General features: G+C 35.8%; 1 protein-coding gene across 1 annotated transcript in view; it reads left to right on the top strand.

The window, feature by feature from the left end:
* Window positions 1–5,510, top strand: part of NEGR1 (neuronal growth regulator 1) — an 812,983-nt gene extending 807,473 nt beyond the window's left edge. The window contains exon 7 of the mRNA XM_072834066.1: window positions 1,538–5,510. Within this exon, the coding sequence (XP_072690167.1) occupies window positions 1,538–1,662 (125 nt within the window). The 3' untranslated portion in view covers window positions 1,663–5,510. The remainder of the gene's footprint in view (window positions 1–1,537) is intronic.
* The last annotated feature ends 7,379 nt before the right edge of the window (window positions 5,511–12,889 follow it).

Raw genomic sequence — 12,889 nt, 5'->3', positions numbered from 1 at the left:
AGTCAGTCTCAAGCAAAGCTGAGAATGCCTGCAATATCCAACTTCTGAAACACAGTATAATTCACATTCAGAGAAGCAACGGTCCTCTTGTGAAATGAAGTGGAATCCATTCAGTCGACTCTCAAAATATTCCAAGCTTTGGTGAATCTCTAGGTGAAATCTCTCAGTGAAAATTTAACATGACTCTTGGCCAAGTACGACATAAGCTTCTCTATGTATGAAACTGTGATCTTTCCAATGTATAAAAGTAATCATACGATTCAACAGCTCCAAATTCTTTAAAAGCTCCTTCAGTATAAAAAATTAAATTCTTTTTCCTTACAGCTGAGGTCATGTTTTATCTGCCTAGAGTTCCAGTTTCAATTCCCTCGACTCCAAGCCTCAAACTTCATGGTCCAGCAAGACTAATCTACTAGAATATAGGCCATGCTCTCTCCTTTCCTCGTCCTTTTGAATAAATTGTTTTCTCTACCCAAATGGCTGTCCCCTTTGGTAAAACTCTGTTAAATCATCCCTCTCTTGCCCAGGCAGAGTTAAATGCACAATTTTCTGTGTCACTCCATTACAATTGTTTGAATATCTTTCTTCACCTCACCCCCTGACCCACTCAAAAAAAAAAAAAAAAAAAAAGATTTTGGAAGAGAGAATCTCTTGTTTTGCCAGCATTTAGCACAGTATTTGGCCAATAAAAAAGATCCACAAATATTCGTATGTGTATATGTATGATATGACTTACATGTGAAATCTAAAAAAGCTGAACTTGTAAAAACAGAGCAGAATGGTGGTTACCAGAGGCTGGGGTGGAGGCATCAGGGAGATGGTGTTTGAATGTACAAACTCAGACCTGGTGAGCAGATGACTCCTGGAGAACTAACGTACCGCACAGTGGTTGTAGACAACAATCCTACGTTATAACCTCCAAAGTTACTCTGAAACTAGATTTTAATTATTTCCATCACAAAAGGGAAATGATAAGTATATGATGTGCTAGACCTGTTAGCCCATGCCGTGGCGGTAATCCTATTTAGGATTAGCATCAAATCAACACTGTTGAACACCTTAAACTAACACGATGTTATTTGTAATGATGAACCAATAGTGGTGCTACCACGTGTTATCTATTTGTAACACGATGTCGATTACACATCTCGATAACGATAAATGTTAAAAAATGTACCCATGAACTACGCATTATCCACTGATCCAAATAGTAACGCCCCATGTAGAAGGAATAAGGAGCAGAGCGGCTGTGTGTGGACTACTTAGCATGTGTCCAGCCCAGTGCAGTGTGGCCTGTGTGCTTCCCCCCCAGTCCACACTGCAGCCCTGCCAGGTGGGTTGTATTATTTCTGTCTTGCCCTCGAGAAAACTGAAGCTCAGAGCGGTTAGCTGAAGAGGCCACACATTGTCACGGAGCAGAACCAGATGTGAACCTAAGTGTGTCTGACTCCAGTGCACCCAGCTGCCTTTTGATGATTGTTAAGATCCTGAAAGACACAAATTAGATTTTGATTTAATCTTTTCCGTTTCTTTCCAGCTCCAAGTACAGCCCAGTATGGAATTACCGGGAGCGCTGACGTGCTTTTCTCCTGCTGGTACCTTGTGTTGACACTGTCCTCTTTCACCAGCATATGCTACCTGAAGAATGCCATTCTACAATAAATTTAAAGACCCATAAAAGGCTTTTAAGGATTCTCTGAAAGTGCTGATGGCTGGATCCAATCTGGTACAGTTTGTTAAAAGCAGCGTGGGATATAATCAGCAGTGCTTACATGGGGATGATCGCCTTCTGTAGAATTGCTCATTATGTAAATACTTTAATTCTACTCTTTTTTTGATTAGCTACATTACCTTGTGAAGCAGTACACATTGTCCTTTTTTTAAGACGTGAAAGCTCTGAAATTACTTTTAGAGGATATTAATTGTGATTTCATGTTTGTAATCTACAACTTTTCAAAAGCATTCAGTCATGGTCTGCTAGGTTGCAGGCTGTAGTTTACAAAAACGAATATTGCAGTGAATATGTGATTCTTTAAGGCTGCAATACAAGCATTCATTTCCCTGTTTCAATAGGAGTCAATCCACATTTACAAAGATGCATTTTTTTCTTTTTTGATAAAAAAGCAAATAATATTGCCTTCAGATCATTTCTTCAAAATATAACTAACACATATCTAGATTTTTCTGCTCGCATGATATTCAGGTTTCAGGAATGAGCCTTGTAATATAACTGGCTGTGCAGCTCTGCTTCTCTTCCCTGTAAGTTCAGCATGGGTGTGCCTTCATATAAAATACTAATTTTCTCTTCGTTTCCAACTAATAAAAATGTTTTGCCAAATCCTAAAATTTGAAAGCAAAAATAAATCACAAGATAAAGTTGAGCTATATCCTATTTCTAGAGAACGAAGGAGCTGTTAGACTATAAAAATCTCATCCCTCCTTCCCAATGGGCTGTGAGGATTTTGCCCCACATAAACTCAGTTTTGTGATGAAAACAATTTAGTTAATATAGTACAGGTAAATTTATTACCATATGATTTCTTTAGTTGTAGTTGAATGTTGGATCCACTTTGGGAAACAGTTCCCCTTAAGATGACAGCACAGTCCATCCTAGAAATCACCTAGCAATACAGCATCCTTTCCCTTCACTATTCCACGCCAAAATTTTTAAGATGGTTTGTCAGAAAGAACACAAAGTCCGATCAACTAATATTACATGAGTTGATGAGCATTCCAAATTCAGCTGGCTCTGAGGCAGGTAAATAGATGGAGTGCTCCTGTAGACAGGGGCATTTCGCATATTCCCCACCTGAAAACATCACTCAGTTGATAGTTTGGTATATGTGCTGCCGAAGCAAGCACTCAGTTGATAGTTTGGAATGCGTGTTATATCAAAGAAAATGTTCCAGAATATATTATAACAGATATTCCATGCTGGTATGCAGCAGATCAATCCCTGAAATAACTAATTCTGCAATAAAATCTCTGTAGCCATGTCAATTCAAACAAGTAAAGGCAAAAAACCAGACAGAAGCAACAAAATTAACCGTGCTTTATTTCTTCTTACGTGGCATATATAAGATGTGATCAAGTGAAGACAAGACACCAGTGATTAGAATATCTAAAGATGTATCATTAAATTATCATGAATATTTCATTGTTTCTATCCTAAAGAATGAAAACTACACTTTTGAATGAACATGGAAGTATTATATTACAAGAGTATTTTGATGGTTTTACTCTTTACTAAAGAAAGACCATAGACTTGAAAGCCATTTTCCAAGTTTGATGAAATTAGCCGTTTCACTACATAGAGAGATTTCCACACATAGTTCCCTCTTGCAAGTCACATTTACAACAAAAAACCTACTAATAAAGTGAGACACAAGATATTTCATGGAGGTTGTACATACTTAAGATATCTAATAGTTTGCCCCAAAAGCAATGGCTTGAAAATCATGATGTTTTTTTCAAGTAAAGCTTAGCCCTGAAGTACACCATAAATCTATTTTAATTAGAAAAAATGAATCCTAAATGAGGAGGCATAAATATACAGTGTTTCCACAAAATGGCAATAATATGGCATAATGCTATTAAATTTACTCACCATAATAATTCATGACATTGTTTCACCGGATGTATTAAAAACTTGATTTCAACACACATGGCATTTTAATTTTGATTATTACTGATTTGCTTTTTTAAAATATTTTTTTGTGGAATTGGTGAGTAAACTATATATATATATATTTTTTGTATTGCAGCTTTAAAGTGGCACACTCCATAATAATCTACTTACTAGAAATAGTGGTGCTACCACAGAAAGTGTTAACCATCAGTACCATTGTTTGGGAGAAAGAAACAGATCAAGAATGCATATTATACAGTGACCGCTTTCCTAGAGTTAAAAATACCTCCTCTTTGTAAGGTCTGTAGGGTAAATGTGAGGTAAATCGAGGTATAAACTATGGATGAACCAAATAATTAGTTCAAAGTGTTGTCATGATTCCGAATTTGTGGTCTGGTGTTTTTCCCATAGAATGTGACAGAAGTACAGTCATAGCTCAGTAGCTATATGTATTTGCCTTTATGTTAGAAGAGACTTTCTTGAGTGACATTTTAAATAGAGGAGGTATTCACTATGTTTTTCTGTATCACAGCAGCATTCCTAGTCCGTAGGCCCCTGAACAGAGTGAAACCATGAGTATTTATGAGTTCAATATTGTTCAAATAAGGCTACAGTATTTGCTTTTTTGTGTGAATGTATGCATATAATGTTCAAGTAGATGATTTTACATTTATAGACATATGAAATGTCTGATTACTCCATTTTATCAGTCCTGACTGTACAAGATTGTTGCAATTTCAGAACAGCAGTTTTATGAAATTGATTTATCTTTTGATCTGAAACAATTTTTTCTAGGTATTCATTTCAGCGTTATATTTCCACAAGTTCCATTTGTGGGACTCCTTTGGTTGCCCCTAGTTTTTTTTTTTTTTTTTCAAAGAAAGAAAAATAAGGAGCAGTGGAGGAAAGAGAGTGAAAAGAAAAGAAAAAGACAGAAAGGGTGGAGGTAAAGAGAGAGGGGACAAAATGGAGGCAGGAAGGACGAGAAGAAGGAAGGAAGGGAAGAAGGAAGGGAGAGAGGGAAGAAAAGAACATTAGGGTAGTTGACTTAATTCATTTGCATTCTTGGTTTAACTGCAAGTGGTGTAATTATGTTTTACAATGATCCCATTTGAAACGTAAGTCCTGTGACACCATTAAGTTCCTATTATGCAGCAATTATATAATGAAAAGTGCTGCCCAAATTATAGTATTGTGTTTTTCGGGAAACACTAAAAGATTCGAGAGAGAGAATGTCAAACTTAAAACCACTTTTGGGGGTGTTTAAAACTTAACTGAAAAATTAATGCTTCATCATAACATTCAAGCTATATCTAGAAAGTAGACTGGAGAACTAAGAAAATTACCCAGGTAATTCAGGACTATATATATATATATATATATATATATATATATATATATATATATATATATATAGTATGTATGTGTATCTATGCATAGATACACACACACACACACACACACATATATAAATACCCCAATGTGTGAACTCAGAAACCTCTGAGAATTTTATCAAAGCCAATCATCTATATTGATCAAATTTACTGAATAATTGTTAATTTATCCATTGTGCTTAGCTTTGTGACAGCCAAAAGTTACCTATTTAATCTTTTCAATAAAAATTGTTTTTTGAAATTCAGAAATGATTTAAAAAGAGGTCAGGTTTTTAACTATTTATTGAAGTATGTGGATGTACAGTATTTCAATAGATATGAATATGAATAAATGGTATGCCTTAAGATCCTTTGAATATGTATTTACTTTAAAAGACTGGAAAAAGTCCTTCCTGTCTTTTAGTAAAACATCCATATTTCATAATCTGATGTAAAATATGTTGTACTGTTTCCAATAGGTGAATATAAAGTCAGTTTATCAAGTAAAATATGTATTTGACTCATTTTAAATATTCTATTAGTTTAAGAGAAGAAGGAAGAAAATAATTTAAACATACTTCTGCTAAGAAGGGAACTTCTTTATTTTCTGCTGCATTCACTGTACCACACTCGCATCTCTCAGGTGCCCCAACCCAATATAGGCTGAAAATCATAGATGCTACGATTTCAAAGGGTTCCACAATGCAGCCTTCCTTTTTGTTGCTGATTCCCAAAAGGTTTCACAGGTTGAACTACATGTCGCCTAGAGAGGCAACTTGCTGCAGAGACTTTATTTTCAATGATTTAGAATTTTCACCTGCCCAAATGCAGCAGTTAGCCACAGAGACTGTTGGTCAAATCTTGTTGGTTTTTATAGGCCAAACATCCAAAAACACAAATACCTGTAGGAGTGAGGCATGTGATATAATTTCATAAGACAGTTGGGTATAAAACAGGGAGGACATATTCCACCTCAAGGCGTTCAGAGATGATTTCCTTAAAAACACCCTGCTCCTCAAACAAAACACAATTTGGCTGAGGGCCCTGCGTTTGTGACTGCTGCGATATCCACGTGAGAGACACCCCAAATGAATGATCTAAGCCATCTTCTCCAAGTCTGTCCATCTATGATGATCAACCAAATGAAATGGAACAGTATGGTAGATGAACAAAACAACAAACCATGGAAAAGATCCACTTTGTGTAGTAAGGTCTTTTGAGGTATGGGTGTCATTGCTCTTCCAGGAAAACTATATCTACTAAAACCCTCCTTCCCCCAAAATGAAAACACATTAATAAACACCTGATTTTCCAAGTGGCTCATCACTTCTCCCTGTGTAACTTCTACCCTGTACCCAATCACATGGAAACAGAAGCACCAAGTCTCAGATCCTGAAAGGTAGCATATGAAACAGCTATTTTGTCCCTGAGCATGAAGGTCAAAACAGAGAAATGCCAAAATGACATCCAGGTATTTGGAAAATAATCACCTGCATTAGCCTGTTAGGCAGAAATTTATGAATTTTCAAAGAAAAACTTCTAAGAATTCATTCAAGATAATGGAATTTGATTCAACCACCAGAGAGTTGATGCACTCTTTCTGAACTTCCCAAGAAGCATATGCTTTCACGTTCACATGCACTTCGAATAATTCTAAATTCACTGAAAATATTTAAGAATTGACATCTCTAGTGGATGGAATAAAAATTGGCAAGTGAATCACATAAATACTTGCCAGTCTTCCTGGAGAGAAAAAAAGAAAAAAGTTTTTAGTCTTCTTCCTGAAAGCTCTGCCCACAGTCATACTAAAGTTAGCATAACTCACCCAATGCCTTCAATCTCAGAAATGTGCTCCACCTCAGAGACAGCTAGAATTACTGGTGGCAGCTAGAATTACTCCTGAAAGGTCACGACTATCTCTACCATGCATTTTACAATGGCAAAGCACTTTAGCAGACATTTCTACTTTGACTTTCACAATACTTTAAAGTGTTATTATTGTCATGCGTTGATGATGAAAACAAGATTCAGAAACCTTAAGTCACTTACTAAAGATCATACCTCTCTAAGTGGCAAATTTGAATCAAAGAGGCAATGCAAAGTACTCCCAAGTTGTTTCTATTTTTATTAATTTTCTTAGGAAGAGGAAAAGGAGGTGATGATATTACTAGCTTCACAAACAACTATATGTATATTTATATTTATAAATAAGTAACTTTGTTTTTACATTTTCTTCTTTAATGCCATCCTTTTATTTTCCAACCGTTCCAGAGCATTTGTGACTTAAAGGCAAATCACATTTTACATTTCATCTAAAATTTAGGGGGAGTGGAACATTGAATACAATTGCCTTTGACAAGTAGGCTTAATTAATATTAGATCCATCACACCAAATGGAGGATCTTGTCATAATCATATGTATCTTTTCTATACAGCATTTTGCAAAAGACCTGCCAAGTTTTGGATAATCCATTAAGATTATTTCCCGGAATTCTTAGGAAAATGGAGACCAAAATATATATTTTTTAAATTTACAATAGAATACAGATGTTAACCTTGAATGATGTTGTTTGGGCCAATTTATATCAAAATACTACTTATATTTTGTGCTGGGTCAGTAGGACAAAAAGGAGATTCTAATTTTAGAAATTTATACAACCTAAGGAATACATTTGTATATTACTGTCAAAATTATAAATGTAATGCAAATCCTGTGAACTTCACTCTAGTCAGAAAAAATGAAGAGCATGCTTTCATACCATGTAAGTGAACATATTAATCATTAATGAAGGTCTGAGTAAGATGCTACAACCAGATAAAAGGAACAGACACATTTATAGATCAAGAATATTGAAATTAATATGCTAATGGAGGCAAAACTGACTTTTTCCAGAGTAAGGAAGAGTAATTCAATTCACCCAACTGAATCTTTAACTAAGAGAAGTTATTTACATGTCTACAGACAAGAAATATTTGGCCTTCGCCTCACTTATCTACAACTTGTAAAATAGTTCGAATGCAATGAATGATAATAGACTCCCCTAGAAACAGAATCAGGTGACCTGAAAAGGTGTACTTTTGCATGGGTTTTTTACTGCAAAACAAATTTTTTCCTAAAAAAAATGAGATGTAAAAATCTTTAAAACAGCTGAATTAAATGTGTTGACCAAGTTATCTATATATCTAATAGTCTGCATTCTCTATACTCTAATTGTTCATTTTCCTCCTATTCCACAAATCATTACCTAACAACAGTTTGGGACATATAGACGGTGAAGTAAACAATTAAACATAACAAGGACCACCTTGCTTCAACAGTGTACCTTGGTGAAAATGAATATACTTTGGATACTTGTAAAGAAAAAAAAATACATTTGTCATTTGGAAGGAGAGCATTTAGTTTGTGGGATAACAGGAATTTTACATGAACCACAATAAGAAAAATAAAGTACCAGTTGAGATAAGAGTATTTTATCAACCAAATACAATGATAATGGTGAAAACGTTGCAAGAAGCTATTGCAAGAGCTGAATGGTCTGCTTCCACTTAATGCTAATGAGCCTAGTCCTTGCACAAATTTTGGTTCTGTAGAAACTACAGGAGGTAGCATGGTTCATTAGGCTTTCAAAGCTTTAAAATGTTAAAGGGGGTTTTCCTCCTTTAATTCAAGTGAATTGCTAAAAGCATTGGGATGTTCCTCAGTGGAACTTTGAATTTGCTAGTTTCTTCATTAATTTTGACCTTTTTTACATTCGAAAAAGTTAACTTTACACTAAACTACAGTAGACTTCTACCTCCTGCAGTTTTGAATTGTGCTTAAGCAAGTACTCCAAGCACATGGAATTTCCGAAGAAAATTGAGGGACCATATTTTAGAAAAGGGCTTTATAAAATAGTCTTTGGAGACTATAATATGCTAATAATAATAAAGAACAAGAGTTTCTTGATTGCTATAAAATACCTAGTAGGGCTCACAGAACTCTCACATCGTTTTCTAAGTCGTTTCATGAATGTGGAGGGGGGTTGCCCTGAAAAGCGACATCACCCATTTGACAAGTGACCTGGCAAAATGTGGTCAATAGCTCATATGTGACACACTCTTTAAGAAATTGTTGCCAGAGATTTGAACTGCTTCAGCTGATGTCTTTCAAAAAAATACACACACTCACATACGCAAGTGCAAAATCACGTTGCTATCAGTGATCTGGAAAATAAGCCTGCAAGCCAGCCACGTGGAGTCCTGGATTACTCAAAAAGAAGAAATGACAACAGCGCAGGCAACAGTTTCTGTTTAAGTTTTATTTGCTAAGATTTTGAAATAAGTAACATCTTGCGTTTAATTAATCAGAGGTTGGCACCTGCTCTAAATGCTGACATAGAGCAAAGCAGATTTTTTTTTCTTAATATGGAGTCAAATTTATTTCTGGAAATACATCTCTCCTGTTGATAGATAACTAATTTATGCCTTGGGAAGTCTCACTGTCTAATAACTTTAAATGTTAAAGAGAAAGACTGTTGGGTTGTTGGTTTTTTTTTTTTTGAGAAGCATTTTTTTCCTAGAAATGTATATTTCCAGTTTATGGATAGGCAAACTCGTATGTGTGTTCAGAAGTTCTTATTCTCTCATAATTCAATTTTATCAACATATTAGAAAGATTCTATGGCTTAACATATGGCAAATGTAGAAGAGGAAATATTTCCTCTGTCTGTCAAGGTTCTTCTAACTGAACTAAGAATTAAATTGACATGAGACAGATGAACAGGTGAAAATCTAATTTTTTATATACAGAAAACCCACATGGACACGAAACCCTAAAGACACTCAGGCAAAATTAGGTATTTATGTCATCCTGGATGAAGGAGAAGGAAGAATGGAAAGACATAAATGTTTTGGTAAACAAATGTTTGGTGGCCTTTCAGAAGCAATGGGACATAGGATTTTAATCAAACAGGCCTTGCTAAGATCCTCCCCATCTGCCACACTTAGCTCATATTATCACGTGTTATCTATGGTGGGAGCTCTCTCTTCCTGGAGCAAGTCTTCCATCTAAATTAGAGGGAAGGTCAAGTTTCTTCCTGAGTCTTTTAGGCTTTGATCAGTTTAATAAAATATGCATACCAAAGTGGCACATCTTGGGGTGGCCTACCCTTGACCCCTACACAAATATATATCTTTTATCAACTAACATGAGAATTTATATAGTGATCTTCATTTTTATGTTGAGGTACATTCTCAGGATTATGTCATTTCAAGAAGAATCTGTCATCTGTTGATTTTGGATATTTTATAAATCAAATTTAGTTTAGACCAACAAGATCTTTAACTTTGTCAGATAACTTGAAATGTTCACATGACATCCATCCATTCATCCATCCATTCATTCATTCACAGGAAAGTGTAATTAGGCAACCTTCAAGAGCCATCTCAAAGGATTGTCTGGTAGAGTTAATTTGGATGCCTAGAAGACAGTCACCACGCTAGAGAAAAAGGCATCTATTTCTCTAACCCTTACTCTAAAGCCAACTTGGCCTTAAATCTGAAAAAGAGGGAGAAGGAAAAAAAGAGGGGTGGAGGTAGGGAGGAAGGGGAGAGTTGGTGAGAGAGAGTGAGTAATTAACAATGTACATATGTTTCCCCCAGGAAAAATTGTAGGAAAATGTTGCCAAACACTTCCTTCGTGTGCGTGTGTGTGTGTGTGTGTGTGTGCATGTATGTGTGTGTGTGTGTATTTCCTGCTACCTGGATCTACCATGAAATAGATAGAAAAATCTCTGCAATGTGACTTCAATTTCCCCATTTATATTTAGTAAATACAGTGATGTGAATAAAGGTTGCTATTCTATGTTTTCCAGAGTTGTCACTTCTCTTGTTTCTTTAAAGGTTTAATTTTTATTCCTCTAAAAATAGATTCTGAAAGTAGTAGTATATCATACCCCCTTTCTAAAAAAAGATAGACAAGATTGCATTTCATCACATAACATACTGAAAGAGATAAAACTTGCATTGCTATGTAACTCTGGTAGTTAACAAAGAATTCTCCCAGACAATTGCTGAAATTGCTTAGAAAGAAAATAAAATCGGAATTTGAATAGGTCATCATTTTATAAATATGCACAATAAAATAAACAGTCAGACCATCTGTGATTGTCAGGTATAAGCTTTTTTGTGATGTTTGCACACACACACAAATCCCCAGATTCTTGAGAATTTAACTCTTTGGATTTCAAGCTACCAGATACATTGCAAAATGTTTTTCAAAAGCAAATAAACATTTATTTTAGTGGGTCTCAGCTTTATAAATCTGTGATATCAGTATATTCATATGTCATACTCTATCGGTCTTGCTTGCAAACAGAAACACACTGGCTAACTTGAGGAGAAAAGGAACATTGAAATAAACATTTATTTTAGTGGGTCTCAGTTTTCATAAATCTGTGATATCAGTATATTCATATGTCATACTCTATCAGTCTTGCTTGCAAACAACAGAAACACACTGGCTAACTTGAGGAGAAAAGGAACATTGAAACAATTGTGGATAGCTCTCTGAATGATGGGAAACAGAATGACACCAGACTGGAAATGTTGGGCGCCTGGGTGGCTCGGTCAGTTAAGCAGCTGCCTTTGGCTCAGGTCATGACCTGGGGTCCTGGGATCCAGCCCGACCCTGGCTCTCTGATCAGCGAGGAGTCCCTCTGCCCTTCTCCCCTGCTTATGTTCTCTCTTTCACATCCTCTCTTTCTCTCAAATCAATACAGAATATCTTCTTTTTTTAAAGACAGAAAACATAACTGAAATTGCAGCCAATAGACAGCCAAACATACCTCTATGGTCACACCCAGGTAAGGACACCACCTCTATGGACATCTGTCACCTTTACTGGATCTCAGCTCTACTACTGCTATACTGGGTAATATCTAACTACTCCCATATCTGCATCACTTGCCCAAGATCCAAAGTTCTGAGCAGCTGGCCAAACCTCAGTTTATATGCTTAAGAACTAAGATGCCAGATACAAGAAAATCTGCCCTGCTGAGTTCTAGAAACAAGAAACAGGGCCCTTTCTTCCAATAAGATCCCTTCACTGAAGATGTTTCCAAAGAGGTAGAGCATTCAGATACTATTTAACATAAATAGGAAAATTGTCCATGCCGTTTGTCTGTAAGCAGGTGCGTTTGTAGAAAGTCATACTTGGAAAGCCATTATACAATTGCCTTCATGCTAATTCAGTAAACAGTCTCTATTTTAACTATAATCTCAGAAAACATTTCAATTATGCCTGTATATTTGGTATAGGACCTTCTACATCAAAACTCTTTAGCTGCTCATTAAAATGAATCTAATGAGGGGCACCTGGGTGGCTCATTCAGTTGAGTGTTCCACTCTTGAGTTCAGCTCAGGTTATGATCTCAGAATAGTGAGATGAGCCCCTGAGAAGGGCTCTAGGCAAAGCAAGGAGTTGGCTTGTCCCTCTCCCTCCTCCTCTTTTCCTTCCCTCTCTCGAGCACATGCTTGCATGTGCTATCTAAAAACAAATAAATAGAATGTCTTTAAAAAATGAATACAATGAACAATTCATCAGAATTTCATATTTTATTTGATGTAGTCTTGAAAAAGTATAGTGGAGTTGATATAAATTCTCGTGTTAATATTTCGTAAGGACTGGAAATTCAATTTGGGAAGACAGATTTTAGATAAGAGTAGTAGATGGATGACAGAGAGACAGATGAAAAGAGAAAAAGAGGCATTACTTTTTTTTCCCTTCATGATGGACATTTCCTAGTAGGGAGAAAAATGTGCAAGAATTTCTTTGCCTATAGTTTCCTTTTTAAAAACAATCAAAAGAGACAAAAAGTCTTACTCATTTGTCTGATGTTATCTGCAACAG

This window comes from Canis lupus, chromosome 8, assembly GCF_048164855.1.
Source record: "Canis lupus baileyi chromosome 8, mCanLup2.hap1, whole genome shotgun sequence".
NCBI lineage: Eukaryota > Metazoa > Chordata > Mammalia > Carnivora > Canidae > Canis > Canis lupus.
The sequence above is the reverse complement of the archived record's forward strand: the minus strand, read 5'-3'. Positions and strand labels throughout refer to the sequence as shown.